This window comes from Anastrepha ludens, chromosome 3 (assembly GCF_028408465.1).
Source record: "Anastrepha ludens isolate Willacy chromosome 3, idAnaLude1.1, whole genome shotgun sequence".
NCBI classification, from domain to species: Eukaryota; Metazoa; Arthropoda; class Insecta; order Diptera; family Tephritidae; genus Anastrepha; species Anastrepha ludens.
The window spans coordinates 104,535,204-104,551,892 of record NC_071499.1 but is presented as its reverse complement, the minus strand read 5'-3'; the positions used below and the strand labels follow the sequence as shown (position 1 = coordinate 104,551,892).

Genomic DNA, 16,689 nt, shown 5'->3' with positions numbered 1-16,689 from the left:
GTAGCCCTGTCTGTGTAGGCATATCATCGGTCGTCTTCGTCCAGCTCATCTAGGGGTAGGCCCAGGAAACATGCTGTTTCGACAGGTTGGGTCCAGAGGGAGAGGGGGGTTAGATGGGTAGGTTTGAAGGGGCATATGAAGAGGTGGTTAGTGTCGTGCGGGGTACCTTCACATGCCGGACATGTGTTTGGTATGTCGGGGTCGATTCTAGGAACGTAATTGTGCCAGTGTTACACGAGTCTCACGGGGAAGCTGGAGCTCTTCATCTGCAATAGGTGGTGGTTGGACTCCGATTACGGCATTCACAGGACGGGAGTTCATGAAGGTGGTAACGGTCTCCCGGTGGATGTCGTTTACTGACTGTCTAAATACTGTCCGGTGCAGTAGGTTGCGGTCAGTTTTGTCCTGGATTTCGTCAGCGTAGTCTAAGAGGTGTCTCCTGACGTGCCTGGGAGGCGGCTCAGGTTCAAGCAGGGGTGAAACCTGCGGTAACATTCCCGTGGCAGCCGGTTCTACGTTACCGGAATGACTCGGGTTTTTCCCGACCAAGGGCTGCCGCCCCAGTATACTAGCCCTGTCTAGTGTACCGCATATCACCCGCCATACTTGTGTCGGGAATGCTGCTGAAGTGACAGTCAACGAAGAACCGACTGTCGAGGGAACGTACGCCTACTGTCGTTAGGCGTCTTCACCGGCAAGCACAGGTGACTTCTTCGGGCCTGGCAGGAACTGCTATAACACCAACATTAAGAAGCTTCGGTTCTGTGCAGTTCCTTTAACAAAACTAGGGTGGCAAGCAGCATTAGGGTGGGTAGTGAACTATCCAAAAGGGCCAGTTTTTTAGTGCAATTTACTTCTGCTTTAGTTAAAATACTCAATTTTCCTACCTGACTCTTATTAGCAGAAACGAGGTGCGATTGCAGCTACTTGTGTTTATGCGCTCTTTCTATTTTGTCGCTCAGCCGCCTTAAAAAAAAAAAGATTTATGAAGGAATTATTTGCTTTGGCCAACATCTTCGAGGCAAAAGATTGCTTCTAAAAAAAGAAATAATAAATAAATAATTGGCGCGTTCACCCTTTTTGGGTGTTTAGCCGAGATCCTCCTCCTATTTGCGGTGTGCGTATTGATGTTGTTGCACACAGTTTTGAGTGCCGGCTCCGGGAGCCAAATGGTTTTTATAAGGAACTTTTTCGTAACAGAAATATACTCAGAGATTTTCCGCGGCCTGGCGAGAGCGACCGCCATGAGAAAAACGTTTACTATTATTTGATGTTCTTACACGGAAATTCGAACCTACTTCCCAATGGTAGTCACGCACCAAACCATTTGCTACGGCGGTCGCCGTACTGTTTCTACTTCCACGAACTTCGTTACAAATGGAATAAACATTTCCTCCTCGAGACTATCCGCAGCATAGTTGAAAATCTATTGATCGTAGCTTTGCGAGTAAATTTAAAATACTTATCTATTTATTTAAAATACATTTGTACAATATTAGAAAAATAATTGAAGCTTTAATCTATATTATATATTATAAGACACCTCTCACTTTTTGAACGAATCCAGTTGCTATACAGTTAAAATAGAGGACTCCTTTGCTTGAGCAGATTGTTTTAGTTGGTCACTTTCACCTTTCACAAATCGATGATAATCGTCATTGCTTTCCCCTCCTGCGGCAGCAGTTTCGAGTAGTTCTAAACCGCCTTGTAATTCCAGCAAATCGTATGTCAGGTTAATTTCACGTCGCAACACACCCGCAAGTCTTATGAAATCTTTTCCCAATTCACCCGTAAATTCATGGAAGGTTGCCGCATAGACATCCAGTAACGCCGCTGCAACATCAATCAGTATACGCATAAATCGATATTCGCCGATGTAGCGACATATAAACGAAATTAGTTGCGAAAGAAATTTATGGCTGCGCCCCGCCAACGCACGATGTAAACCCTTGCGGTGTATCAGCTCTTGCATAACACTGATTGTTATTTCCGGATTGGACTGCGCGTAAAACTTGGACATCACAAGATCCATGCATCTTACGTATTCATATTTACGCAAAAGCTGATCATATTTCTCTAATTTGGGCAGCCGTGTATCACTTACCACATGATCTATTTTCAGCGAAGTCACTCGTCGCCGACTGAGGTCAGCCGGCCCTTTGCCTTTTCCACTCTTTTTGCGGTGGATTTCCATGTTCTGTATTGAAACTAGGCCGTCTACCATGCCAGCCACAACAGTTTGATCACCAGGCGCCACAGCAAGACTTAGTACGGCATTGGGAAAGTCAAGTGTGTGTACAGTTTGATATGTTGCAACATCATAAATCTTTACATGACGATCCAAGCTGCCAGACAATATACGTTTGCCTTTGGAACCAAGTCGCAAGCTTGTTATTGTTTTGTGGTGTTGTGATACTTTTGTTAAAAGCCGGCAACCAGCAAAGGCATCCCAAACACGCATTTCAGTACCACCTGCGCTAATGAATATACCGCCCGTTGGCAGAAAAAGCAATGACTCAACTGGACTGCCATGATCAATGCTAAATGACACTTCTTTTGTACGTATGTCGTACATCTTAATTTTTCCATCATAACCACCCGATATTAGTGTATCTGTGGACTTGGGGTTTATGGCACCTGCACGCACATAATCCTCATGTTCGGCAAATGTATGTAAAGTTTTCTCGGTGGCAATATCCCATATTTTCACGCTGCGATCGTCCGAAAAACTGGCAATATGCACGAGATCTTGTGTAAATTGTGCGCGATGTACTGGCGCCTTGTGCCCTTTAAATAAACGCAGCACGTTTTTGCTGGACGGGTCGAAGAGTTTCACCAAACCTTGCTCATCGCCAGCTACAAGCAAACTTCCATCTTGTCTGTATGTGCCTCCGTAAGCAGTCTCTTGAAAGCGCGACAAATTTTTCACCACCAATTTTGTGATTGGATTGTAAATCTGTACACGCACCGAGCAGGTCACAGCAAAGTAATGGGGCTCTATAGGACTGAAGTCTACATAGTCAATGGCACCAAATTCTTTTACTAGCGTTGGCACCTGCAAAAGCGAATTACTTTGATTATTGTATCCGTGCGATAGTGTATTTAGAACTTACACTTAATTGCTTCCAGTATAGGGTGTCGGGTGTGACAACCTTCCCGGCCTTAATGTACTTTTTCGTATTTAGAGATTTAAACTGTATCATTTTTTGTTGTTAATAAGATTTTGAGACAAATTTTAAGGAAATTGCTAGGCAGAAATGTAAACTAAATGCAATGTGATAAAAGCGGCACTCAAATGTTTTGACTTTTTCTGGCACGTGTTGACATCTCACAAACAGTGTTGCCTCAATTATATAAAAAAAAAATATTAATACAAATTTAAAGGCCTTTTTATTCGCCACTTCTCTGCTCGACTAACTTGACGAAAAATTGCATGTAAAAGCAATAATAAAGCTATCGAGTAAGATTCGCCGCTAGCGAGTATGGTTATACCTCATTAAACTGATATAACTCACTATTTTACAAATACGTATTCCAGCGTTGCCAAGATTTTTGTAACAGCATACATATTCCCCACACATGTACGGGGCTGTTGAAGTGGCAGTCCTTGGCCGGACATAAGTCCGGGTCGTTCCGGTAGCGTGGGCTGTCGTGGGAACGCGAAGATATGTTCATTGATACCAGTTGCTTCTTTTATTCGCCAGTTGCTAACGCTTGTCGAAAAGAAGAGCTCTAAAAATTTACAAATTTTGAGAGCAATATTGTTATTCAGCATAATAAAAATTTATCCCTCTTGGGTTCTCTTACAAACACTATTGTGAATGCCTACTTCTTCCTCTGCATTGAATTTGACATTTTAGCAACTAAACAAATTTTATCTTGTTACCCATGTAGGCACGTACGTCATCCTACAACAAACCATTATTTGCGTTTTTATTTTATTATTATTCATTTAAGGAGATATAAAAACCCGAAATGGTAAGTTAAACATAAATTACACAATTGAACGCGATGACAATGTGGTAAATTTCTGTTTTATAGAGTGCGCTATTCAACTTTCAAAGTTTGCTATCAGTCATACTTCTATTGATTTGCACTTGTGCTTATTTACGTTCACTTTTCCCAAGTATTATAGACCGAAACAAGACGGGGTAAGTTGGGTTTATTGCTTTGAAATATTTGATTATTTAATAAAATTTTATTCCCTGCTCGCAGGTTACTTGGGGTGTTTTGGAAACTAGCACGAATAGGAGAGAGAAAGTCACCATATGTGGCAGCGGCATGTGTGGTAATGGCGATATCGATATTATTCTGGACGTGATACTAAGAGTTTGTTTACTACTCAAGTTTGAATTGAATTGTGTTTCTGGTGGGAAATAAAACTGCATTTTTATAATTCTGTGAAATATTGTATTGTATTTTATGAGAATGTGCATATAATTGTTTGCATTTGAATACATGGAATGTACAAATATGTAGATGAAGTATTGCTGTAAATTTATTTATGATAATGTTAGTAAGATGTAATGTGAGCAGCACTCTTAGATCTGTTTATCGTAGTTGTTTTTTCATACATATATATTTATGCTACCAGATGCGATATGCATCTATACTATAAATGTGAATGTCTGTACGTTGTCCGCGCATCACTACGAAACGACAACACCAAATGACGTAAAAATGTCTTCTCAAGAGTCTTCACTACTGGGGAAAGGAGAGTTATCGTGCGATAAGACTCTCCTTGGTTGGCGGGTTTCCCAGGCTTCAGTAGTGGGGCCACTCTCCCTAATTTCCACTTATCAGGAATGATGAGAGTGGCCATAGACAGGTTGAAGACCTTGGTGAAATATTCTACTCCCAATGGGCCCAGCTTTTGCAACATCAGCATGTTTAGTCCGCCAGGGCCAATGGCTTTGGATGGTTTCATGTGTTTGATGGCGCCCTGAACCTCGTCGCTGGAGAAAGCAAATGGCGCACTGTTGTATGTCAGTTTGTGCAGCCGACTGGTGGCACTACGTTTGGATCTGTCGGCCGGAGGATGCAAAAAATAGCACGCGCATCTCTTCGGATCCGACGTAGCACGACCGTTGAAGGTGATATCAACCTTGTCATTGTGCTTCGTCGGGTACCACAGGGACCTTACGGTGGACCAGCTCTTGCTCACACTAGAGGTGAAGTTGCAGGACTTCCAATGCTCTTCCCATTTGTTCCGCTTGTGTAGGGTTACCAGTTGCCGTATCTCGGAATTGAGATCCTTTATCCGAGGATCCCCTGGATCGGCCTGGCGTAGGCGATCACGCTCGTTCGCCAGAACAGCTGCTTCATCTGGGAAATTTGGACGTAAGTCCCTGATCCTTCCAGCGGGTATGAAACGAGCAGCGGCAGCTGTGATCCCCTTGCGGAATGCGCGTTCGCCTGCGCGCACATCGGTGGGAATGGGGAGAGCGACGAAGATGTCTTCAGTAAATTCCGCGAATCTGGTCCAATCAGCTTTGTTGAAGTTGATGTATGACCGGTGATCCGCGGAAACAAAGTCGGCAAGTCTCTCGATCGAGATGATAATGGGCAAGTGGTCTGATGCAAGCGATAGCATAGGTCGCCAGGTTATGCTATTTATCAGACCTGCGCTAGCAATTGTGATTTAAGGTGAGCTGCTGAATTGCCCACTACCCTGGTGGGGGCGTCGTCGTTTACAGTGCTGAATGTCGAGTCGTCTATCTGCTCTGCCAATAGCTGTCCCTACGATCATTTGGCAGGCTTGAATGCCAAAGATCGTGATGCGCATTAAAGTCACCTACTACCAATCGGTTTTCACCCCTGATGAGCGCACCAATATCAGGGTGATATCCTGCCGTTCAGCAGGGGGTATGTAAATATTATATATTTCGAGCTCGGCATCGCCTGGCTGGACAGCTGTCCCTTGACATTCTAAGGTGGTGTCCCTGCGGTCGATGCCTTCATCGATAAGACGATACTGCACTGTATGGTGAACTATGAACGCTAAGCCTCCACCGTGGTCTCGCTCGCGATCCTTTCTGTGCACATTGTATCCGTCCCTGGTGATCAGGGAGGAGCTAGCGTGCAGTTTTGCCTCTTGGACCGCAGCTATCTTGATACCATGTCGGCTCATAAAGTCGACTATCTCGTCAATCTTACTCGTAAGTCCGTTGCAGTTTAGTTGTAGGAGTTTAAAGTTCCTCGGGAGTGTGATCGTAACTCGGGGGGTGAGGGACGCGTGGTGTTGTCTATGTTGGTCCTGCTGTGCGTTCCGCAAGAGTTATTCCGCGGAGGACGGTTGCGGGTGCAGAGCTCTGCAGCAGGGGGGCAATAGAATCGCGTGTCCACTCACAGGTGGTGCGCAGGCCAGAGCACCTCCGAAAGTAGCACCAGCCATTTCAAGAATTGCATTGGACTGTTGTCAGGTTCCGAGGAACTCTGGTCTGACACACGGAGCAGACTGTGCGGGGGACCAAGAGCTGCTGGTTTGCCCCCGCACTGGGATAGGAGCAGGAAGGTTGTGGGGTCGTTGGGGGAGTTGTGTTGCGCATGAAGGCGCTTTAGGGCTTTGTTGGACCACTCCCTATGAGTCTTAAGGCCTAAACAGGTCTTAAGATGGCACCACCCGTTGCCTTTGTTGCACTTAACCGAGGTGGGGTTCGGGTGGAGCCGTTTGCGGCAGATGTAGAAGTAAAATACCTCTGGTCCGGGGTTGGGTCAGCCAGCCACTAGTAGTTTTATGGGGCGGCAGCCCTTGGTCGGGAAAAACCTGAGTCATTCCGGTAACGTAGAACCGGCTGCCATGGGAATGATTATCGTAAAGTCTTACTATATGATTGCATTCGTTCGACCCTTTAGCTTAGATTTCACTGATCCATATACGCTTAAACTACTATTTACATCTCTGGAACGATCGAAATTATATTTCATATTATATGTGTCATATAAAACGGCTTGAGCGTGTTCAAAAAGAGGTTGTCTGTAAAGTCGGTTTACTGACGATAATTTAACGTGACAACGTCATAAAAAAATACTGACGGAATGGTTGCATTTTTTCAAAAGAAAATTTTGATTTTATTTGTTTGATACATATTTTGTATGGATATAGAGAAGGAGGTAAATGGAATCGCAATGGAATTGATCCAGTTACATTTACACAAAATTACGAAACATTTATCAAATTCATGAAAGATATGTTCAATTTCGATTGTGCATCAGACGTTAAGAAGTCAACAACACTAAGAGGCACCATTATCGATTTGCTTGTTTCAAGACACATTACATTCGAAACACTCCCTTTCATTTCCTACTTTTCGAATCATCCTCCTTTTCGAAACAGAGAAATGGTTCATTATCATGCACACAGAAAGAAGGCATATGCAAACACAAGTATGTGAATTTATATACATATGCGCATATACATACATATATATGCTCACTCAAGTAAGAGAGAGCCAGATGTCGAACGTTGCCGAACGCGGGGGCCGATTGTGCCTCTTTGTCGTTCGTTCTGCGCTCTGGCTTGCAGTTCAATCAAGGTAACGACGCATGAGTAAGACAACGACGCAGTTTTTGGTGCGTGAAGCCGGCTGCATCGAATTATAAGACGTTATCACGTCAAAAACTTATATAGGATTTGATCTTCGGTCGCTACTAGCATTATTCTATAACTGGCATTTATTTTTGATATAATAAGTGGTGAGATTTTTTCGCCATTCTTACTTGAATACATTAGTTTTAATACTCCATTTTGATATTTTTGTATTGCATCGAGTAAAAGCAAAAGTGGAGCCAATAACAGACTATTCGGCTCTCAGCGAATTTGACAAAATCAGTTGAGGGGCTGACGTAACTGGGGTCACGAATTGGTTTGCTTACGAAAAAACTACGATTGTGTTGGTGATATGCAAAAAAAATCAACACAATGACACTCCGGCCACATCTTTTCACCATGACTTCTTTGCTCTCTGAACAACGACTGATCGGCTAGCGAATCCCAGTGTCGTGAAAGCCGAAGTTCCTCTCACAATTTTATTTTTTACCATAGCTATTGGTAAAACCTTTGAGTAAGAGCAAAGAGTATTGCTAGAGCGATAATTATTATAAGATGTTACCAAATTCTTTTGACATAGATTTTTCTCTACCAAAATCTATATTTCAGCAATTGCTGACCTATTTTAATTAGTAATTATTTCGCATTTGTTAACTATAAATAGTCTGCTAGGAAATTTTTATATTTTCTAAACTAAATCTAAATAAATAAACTTAAATTAAAGAGCCAAATGCCCATTTCCGAAGGCAGAAAATACTCACGTCCCCCCAACTTTGCAAGTTGAACGTAGTAATTTTTATTAGCAATGGAAAATATCCTTGATCTCAAATGGTTTTGAAATACTTAGTTGCTGCAATACCATTTTTCCATGTTTATATATGTAATTATTAAAATTATAGAAGTTTTATTCACTAATTAAATATAAACAATATATAATCGGAGAAATTTTAGCTTGGGAGTCCAAACTGTATCGTCATGCATCTCTGGCCAAATAATAAAAATTCACAATAGCCTTTTTGGAAGTTGGGAACCTTTTCATCCATCAAACGATTACTCTCCAACTTCCAAAACATCACATCAGTCATCTCTTTTACGTGTAGAATGCAATTGCAAAAAGCGGTAAATTGAGTACATAACTGCTTTGCAATGATTTCATTCATTAAATTTAATCAAGTGTTCTGAAAACGTACACAAATGTGATTTCAAAGTACCAGAATAGGGCATATAGAATGAATAGTGAATATTTTATTGCTTTGTATGCGGCATATGAAAATGGTACTCAAATTAATTAGGCAACATTGTGGTCCCGAAAAGCTGCCGAGTGCGAAATGCATCGACATCAACGAACGGGCGTGTTAAGGTGTTGTCTTGCTTATGCTTATTGAGTTATATAGTCCCCTGGCGGGTCGTTGAGCCGATGAACGCGTTTTGACAGCACTGCTCTAGTATAGAAAAGTTTCGTATTTCGTGTTGGTCGTCAACAATTTTTCACAATGCAAAGACAATAAAATCGCCTACAAATTACAAGTGAATATTTACAGAATTGATGGAAAACTATCGTTGAATTGCATTTTATCGAATGATAATTAAAATCGGACGTGGTGATATAAATTAAAGTGTGAATTTATAATTTTCAAAAGTTGCTTAGTAAAATTGTGTCAATAGTGAGTTTTCATTTGATTGCCTTTTGTAAATGGAGTGAATGAAGGTCTGCGGGATCTTGTGTTCGCACTGTCGGAGATTGGATTCGAGTCCGCAATAGCAGCTTCTGTTGTGTTTGATCTGTGCGCGGAAGCTTGCTGCTGACAAGCTCTTTGAATGATAATAAAAACATTGTACGCAGAATGTAACGAGAATAGACAAAATGTTTAGATTAAAGTAATTAAAATAGCAATTGTGTGTCCATAGTGGTAAATTGAGTAGACGAAAATTCTTTGTATGCCTATAAAAAAAGAAAAAAAAAGTTGCAACAGAGAAGTGGATAAAGTCTACTGTGAATGAGAACTGTGAAGACGGTGCGTTTTAATGTTGAGTAAACGCGGCTGTTCAAAATAGAGATCGCTTGCTAGCGACAAAATTGAGGAAAATGTTTATCTAATGCCATTACGGTAAGTTAAATATTTTACTTATTTACTTAGGTGCATTAGAATGCACCGAAAGTGGTTTCCAATAAAATAGCAGCTAATGGTTTGGGATGGGTGTGTTATGATGCACCATGCTCTTTTTTATGAGAATTGTTAAGAATTCTCCAATGGAAATCGGAGGAAATGTTGGTTAGTTTTTATTTTTTTTATAAATTTAACATCAGCACTATTCCGGTAATGATAGACTTTTAAGTTATTTGTTCGTAAAATTTTTTATATATCTACAACAAATTTTGATATAAGACGTGCTCTTATCTCTTATCACATATCTTTATATCATCGATAGATCTTTTGTAACACACACACGTTTCAAACACTTAGCGTTTGTATGTACAATAAATGAATCAGCCAGCAGAATTAACATTTAGCTGAAAAGCATGGCTGCAATGGTTCTCTGCGAGACGTAAACAAAACAAATTGAATGCGAATAAAAACAAAGCAAAATTAAACACAATTTACGTGTACACTTTTTTGTTAGAAGTTTGATAACAACAAGAGGATAGGGCTTACAACCCCTAAATTATAATATTTATTTATTTATTAGAAATATAATTATAAATTATACGCCCTCGCATCTAGAATATATATGTATATTGTTTATATATATTTGAATATAATATTAATTTTAATATAGATATCAAGATATACAAAATCTATCAAAACGTTTTGATTGATCAAACACAGGAAATTTAAATATTAATATTTATATATATTATTGTTATTTTCCATATATTAAATAAATAAATAAAATATATATATATATATATATATATATATATTTATTCAGTGGAGCCTCCTTGGGCGGACACTCACCGTCAGCCAGCTTATGTCCATCCACGAGAGGTGTAAGGTAACTTCTTCCGATACATAAGATTTGGTATAGAAAAAAATTGCCGCTCATGGGGAGTCGTCCGGCTAATAGAGGAGTCCGGTAGGAAAGGTTACGCTGTATATGTATATATGATGCATAAAATATTAATATACACCATAACATTTGATATTTTTATTCATTTATTATCTTTGACGGTGTTTTTTATTGTGCTGGTTTTTGAGCTGTATATCAGCGCTTTTTCTTGGTGAATTATAAGCTATAAGCTAGCTTTTTTTCCAAATTGTGGGTCATTAATTTAAAATTTGCTCTAATTGTATTTCAAATTATTAATTTGTTATCCCAAACATGTGTGTTTTGTGTAAAAAACTGTGAATGCCCCAAAATATTGCCCCATGGTTAGCTGTATGAAGTATTTGACATGACTAAATGTCTCCATTAGCCATTCACAATGGGTTGGTTACATACACTTTATTCTATTTTAATGATGTCTAGTACAAGGAATTTTTTTTATACTTTGCCACAAGACAACATACAGTATTTGCATCATACGGCCTGTTATTTTGTTTTTTTTATTGGATTATCAAATGCATCACTGTCCTTTTTGACCTGCCCGCTTGATGGTCCATTCACAATTCCTTGACGTGTTTGTTTATTGTCTCTTTTATACACAGCCTGCAAAATAATCGCGTGCGAAGGAGACAGTAATATAGTTTTTCATTGCTCTTCGCCATTTCCTTCTGGTAATAGGAATATTTTCTCGTCTTGAGCTGAAGGAAGATTTTACCTTGCAGACTTAAAAAATTGTGTTTCATTGAGTTAAAAGTACAGAAGTAATTTTAATTAAACTAAATTGAGTTGGTAGGAAAAGGTGCGTTCTCGTTGTCATAAAAAAGAAAGGTGAGACACCGATTATTAGAACTATTTTCATTACTAAATGGACAACCAAAATTTTGTCATTTATTCTGCTACCTCTTTTGTTGGCTTTTATATTTTTCTGTTTCTTGTCATGCCATGCAGTGTAGATAATGCAGTAATATTAAAGCAGAAATCAGCCCTTCCTAGGGTGTTCATTTAATATCATGTTTAGTACACGTTTCTGTTGTATGCATTGCTGTTGCTTTGTCCGCATTTAACAGCACATGTATTTTGTGATACTCTGGCACAGCTTTTGCTATGGTGTCGCCGTCATACCAAAGCAGCGATGAAAACGAGAATAAAAAAACAATTTTGTTTTGCTCGCGGTATGCTTTAAATAACATCAATCATACAAATTGGGGTTTTGTCGATAAAAGAGTGCGCTCCTTAGTATAGAGTGAATGAGTTGTTGTTTGAGTAAGAGTGGCATACCAACAAGTTCGTTTGCGGAAAATTTCCCACAATAAGAGTATTGTTGGCGGTGATAGAGGATAAAAATGAGAGAGTAGGGTCGGTCGGTTGGTGGTGATTTGTCATTTTTCAGCCGATACAACACAATTGCACTAAAGACCAATCGACCTGTGGTTTATTTGCTGAACCGTAATGTTATTTATATTTTGACTTTCTTTTGCTTTTTCAATTTGATGCATTGCTGCATTGGGTGCACTGAGAGATCTTTTTTTATTTCTAACTAGCAAATATACATATGTATTCGTACAAGTGATAAAAATGTTGTTGCTACTTTTGTAAGCATACATTAGCGGAACAAACTGGATTGATATCCGGCCACAGAGTAGTATTGGCCAAAAAGTGTGTGTTTTGAGCAAGGATTATGGACTGCTACAACAACAACAATATCTAGCTAAGAAAGATTTTGCGGTAGACTTATGCATAGACTTAAGGCGTTGGGCGTTGTCGAGGGCAAATATCATACGCCTGTTCGGTGCTTTAAAATCGTATTGAGTTCCGTCTGTCGAGTTGTTGCGCCTTAATTTTTTAGTAACACTGACTAACACTGTTCTTCACTTGTCTGTCTACATGGTGTCTGCGAAATTATAGTGGGATGTAATACTTGAATTCTCAACCACAATTCACGCTGGAAAATTTGCGATTTTTAATCTTTTGGTGGAAATGATATCTTTCACTAGTTCACAAGCGGTGAAAGTTCGGAGAGTTAAAAATTTCGAAATTTTGTTTTCATATGTTTTTATATTTTTTTTATATATATATTTGTTTTATATATATATTTGTTTTATATATATTTTTTATATATATATTTTTTTTTATATATATATTTGTTTTATATATTTTTTTTATATAGTTTTCTATTTTTTACATACATATATAGTTTTTTTACATATTTTCTTATTTCTTAATATTACATACTTAATATTTTTTTTATTTCTTAAATATTTTTTTCTTTTTTTATATATAGTTTTCTTTTGTTTATGTGTTTTTTCTTTTTTTATATATTTTTAAATACAAATATTTTAATTATTTATGTGTTTGAAACTAGTAACAATTCTATTTCTGAAAATTCCAGGCCATTAAAAATTGTTTCCATTTGTGCCTTTTATTTTCACTTCAAAATTTATATTAGATTCGTATGCTTCTCTGCAAGTCCACATACAAAAAAGTTGCTAGAGAAACGAGTTCTGCGTTGAAATACTACGCGTAATAGGGTTGAACAACTACCACCATCTATTGTTACTTTGTTTAACCGGTACAATTACTACTACTTATCCTACTATTCCAGAGTTGACATCGCCTGCTTGATACGCCTGCTAGAAGCCACTTATCTAACAACATCCTCCCTGTCAAGACTCCGAGAAGGCAGGACGCTCCATATAGCCCATTTCCTGGGCCTCCCGTTAGATGAGATTACCGACGACTACCGCTCTAAACAGGGGTCTGTAAGTTGCTACAAGAACAACCACCTTTTATTCGTAAAATTTGGAGAATTATGGCGCTATTGCCATTCACTCGAAATATCTACGCCAAGCACATGTACTTGGCGCTTGGCACAAATGGTCATTGAAATAGGACCATTCAAGTTTAATCAATAACCACTGTGTCCACCATGATTACCAATAATAATCCTACGGCAGGTTTCTGAGGGAATGGAATATCATAGTTCTTGAATTTTTTGCCATAAATCCTGCTTATTTTTGAATATTTCCTTCCCGACTCGCTTCTTTCAATCTCCCCAAAGTTTTTAATGGGGTTTAGCTCGGGTGACTGGTTTGGCCGATCCATAACTTCAACATTATTTTGTCACGTTTCACGTATTAACATTGATGAGTGTTTTGGGTAATTCTTCTTCTTTTTGGCGCGATTGCCTTTTACGCGATTTTGGCCGTCGCTTCTTTCCCATACCGGCGCCAATTGGGCACACCAAGAGAAGCGAAGTCCTCCACCTAGACAGGTGATATACGGTTCACTAGACAGGGTTAGTATACTGGGGCGGCAGCCCTTGGTCGTGAAAAACCCGAGTCATTCCGGTAACGTAGAACCGGCTGCCATGGGAATGGGACAAAACTGACCGCAACCTACTGTACCGGACAGTATTTAGACAGTCAATAAACGACATCCACCGGGAGACCGTCACCACCTTCATGAACTCCCGTCCTGTGAATGCTGTAAACGGAGTCCAACCACCACGTATTGCAGACGAAGAGCTCCAGCTTCCCCGTGAGACTCGTGTAACACTGGCACAACTACTCTTCACATGCTCCCTAAAACCGACTCATCTAACACCCCTCCCCCTCTGGACCCAACCTGTCGAAACAGCATGTTTCCTGGGCCTACCCCTAGATGAGCTAGACGAAGACGACCGGTGATATGCCCTACACTGACAGGGCTACCATTACTGTTAAAAACAACAAACAACAAGTCCTCCACCTGATCTTTCCAACGCAGAGGAGGCCTTCTTCTTCGTCTGCTGCCACCAGCTGGTACCGCTGCGTGTTTTGGATCATTATCTTGCATAAAAAGCCATCGAAGTGGCATATTCTGTAGCAAATCTAGCATCGCTTCTTGAAGTCCTTGTAAATAAATTTGGCCATTTTAGTGGTTATCGGATGAATAGGTCCTACTCCATACCAAGCAAAGCATCCCCAAATCATTGTGCTGCCGCCATCGTGCCAGATTTTTTTCTTATTATTATTTTTTAACTGCGGTCTTGTCCTTTAGGACGTCTGACATTTCGCCCAGCATCATTTCCAAATAAATTTATTTTTGTTTCATCGCTCCAAAGTATGTGATACCATTTTTTCAAATCCTCTGATCCACACCATGACTTGTGCTCTTGCGCAAAACTTTTCATCTTCCTTAACCTTCCTACGGTCTTCGGGTCATTTTTGACCCATTTCAGGAAAAAAATTAAGTTTTTTCAAGAACCAATTTTTTTCAGGACTTGATGTTTCGTGACTTTTTCTAATTTATTATATTTTATGTAATAAGCGTAAAATTAAAAAAAAATAATTTAGGCTCTGTCGCGTAGAAATTTTTATACATCTACGACCCTCGGGTCAAATTTGACCCAACGTATAAATCAGACGTTATTTGATAAATTTATTTGCTAATTGCAAATTTTCGGCTCAGCGGTTGCATTGTATTATTTAATCTGTTTTTATTGAGTTCACAGTAAACACAAATTTAAAAGCACGTGCTTTGTTTGGTTATTCGACTATTTATTTCGTAACGATGAGTGATAGTGGAAGTGAATTCTCTTTGGCCGCGTTTTCGGATGATGAGGAATCATGTTCTGAATTCGAAGATCATGTTGAGGTTGCAGATTCTTCCGACAGTGATTTTAGTGATGACGAAAATTCTCTTGAGCCTTCTGAAATGATGTCGTCAAAAAATGGTCAAATAAACTTTTCAAAAACCCCTCTTGTAACAAGTGCCGGAAGAGCTTCAAGAGAAAATATTATCAGCTTGATTCCTGGACTAACGCGCTACTCGTGCTCACGAATTACCGAAAAAGAAATTTCTGGCTTTGAACTATTTTTTCCACCTCCTTTGATACGTATGATATTGACCTAACATACACAAACATTGAGGGAAAACGAATATATGGTGAAGAATGGCTGGATATTGAAAACATCGAACTATTTGCATTTATTGGATTGCTAATATTAGCTGGCGTTTTTCGATCAAATAACGAAAGCTGTGAAAGTCTTTGGAACCCTGAAACCGGAAGATGAAATATTCGCTGCAACTATGCCTTTGAAGACTTTCAAAAAAATATCGAGGGAGATTAGGTTCGACAACAGGGAAACTCGAAGTGAACGAAGATTGTTGGATTTTATGTGTTACAGTGTAAATCGTAAAACTAGCTTATAGACACATACTGTAAAATTTTGTGTCAAAGCAAATTTTACCACAACTGTATTTAGATACAGTGCCAGACAAAACATCATATCTGATTTTATTTTTAAAAAATAATCAATTTGAATAATATCTTAATCTAAAAAGCTGGAGAAGGTGATGTCGGCACTGATTTGAGGTGTGATTTTTTATTTAATTTTTTCAATTCTAATTTTTTTTTTTAATTTTTTTATGTAATTTTTTTTTTTTTTTTTTTTTTTTTTTTAATTTGATCTAATTGTTTTATTTAGTTTTTATTTCTTATTTCTATATTTTTTTTTTAATGTTTTTGTTTAATTTTTTTAATTTACCTTTATTTTTTTATATATTTTTTTTTAATATAAAATTACCGAATTTAATATTTACATGAGGTGTGATTTTTTTTTTATTTAGTTTTTTTAATTTTAATTTGTTAAATTTTTTTAATGTATTTTTTCTATTTTTTTGTTTTTAATTTTTTTATTTTTCAATTTTTTTTGTTTAATTTTTTTAATTTAACTTGATTTTTTTATATTTTTTTTTAATATAATATTACCAAATTTAGTTTTTACAGGAGGTGGGATTTTTTATTTTATTTAGTTTTTTTAATTATACAGTGCACTCGCGATAACTCGAACTAATTAAAACAGGCGCTGTTCGATTTATCGAATTTGTTCGACTTATCAATTGAGTGTGCTATGTTAAAAAAACAGACATCGATATCGATTTTTCGATCGATTGTTGAAAATGGAAGCCAGTAGAAAATTTCTGTAGTATAGTTTCGTTATACGAATTACATTTTGGTCCATTGGCTGGATCAATGGTGTCACATTCGGCGGCATAAACATAGTTAAAATTAAACCATCCTCGGACTTTAATTCGATTTCGTTGGGATGTGA

At 38.5% G+C, this 16,689-nt stretch overlaps 4 protein-coding genes across 6 annotated transcripts in view; 3 read left to right on the top strand and 1 right to left on the bottom strand.

Moving 5' to 3' along the window:
- Nucleotides 1-1,448: 1,448 nt before the first annotated feature.
- On the bottom strand, nucleotides 1,449-3,346 carry LOC128856670 (U3 small nucleolar RNA-associated protein 15 homolog). The gene is made up of 2 exons (XM_054091983.1): nucleotides 3,114-3,346; nucleotides 1,449-3,055 (listed from the first exon to the last, which is right to left on the bottom strand). The coding sequence occupies exons 1-2, from the start codon at nucleotides 3,201-3,203 to the stop codon at nucleotides 1,571-1,573; spliced, it is 1,575 nt and encodes a 524-aa protein (XP_053947958.1). The 5' UTR covers nucleotides 3,204-3,346; the 3' UTR covers nucleotides 1,449-1,570.
- A 515-nt stretch (nucleotides 3,347-3,861) lies between these two features.
- LOC128856668 (protein kish) lies at nucleotides 3,862-4,484 on the top strand. The gene is made up of 3 exons (XM_054091982.1): nucleotides 3,862-3,978; nucleotides 4,042-4,151; nucleotides 4,216-4,484. Exons 1-3 carry the CDS (start codon nucleotides 3,976-3,978, stop codon nucleotides 4,319-4,321), a joined length of 219 nt encoding a protein of 72 aa, XP_053947957.1. The 5' UTR covers nucleotides 3,862-3,975; the 3' UTR covers nucleotides 4,322-4,484.
- Nucleotides 4,485-8,634: 4,150 nt separating this feature from the next.
- LOC128858679 (titin homolog) overlaps nucleotides 8,635-16,689 on the top strand; it is a 110,393-nt gene continuing 102,338 nt past the window's right edge. For 2 of the 3 annotated variants that reach the window (XM_054095130.1, XM_054095133.1), the window contains exon 1: nucleotides 8,635-9,657. The gene's annotated coding sequence lies outside the window, so the exon portion shown is untranslated. Of the gene's footprint in view, nucleotides 9,658-13,196; nucleotides 13,354-16,689 lie in introns of all 3 variants that reach the window. The other variant, XM_054095131.1, reaches the window with a different exon arrangement.
- Nucleotides 11,266-16,689, top strand: part of LOC128858680 (6-phosphofructo-2-kinase/fructose-2,6-bisphosphatase 1) — a 59,657-nt gene continuing 54,233 nt past the window's right edge. Inside the window, exon 1 of the mRNA XM_054095135.1 lies at nucleotides 11,266-11,422. The gene's annotated coding sequence lies outside the window, so the exon portion shown is untranslated. The remainder of the gene's footprint in view (nucleotides 11,423-16,689) is intronic.

Bases quoted from the DNA above. Each gene is read 5' to 3' on its own strand.
- LOC128856670 (XM_054091983.1), bottom strand. From the start codon at position 3,203: ATGATACAGTTTAAATCTCTAAATACGAAAAAGTACATTAAGGCCGGG. The intron at 3,056-3,113 runs GTAAGTTCTAAA...TCGCTTTTGCAG, and splicing joins TATACTGGAAGCAATTAAGT to GTGCCAACGCTAGTAAAAGA.
- LOC128856668 (XM_054091982.1), top strand. The intron at 4,152-4,215 runs GTAAGTTGGGTT...CCCTGCTCGCAG, and splicing joins ATAGACCGAAACAAGACGGG to GTTACTTGGGGTGTTTTGGA.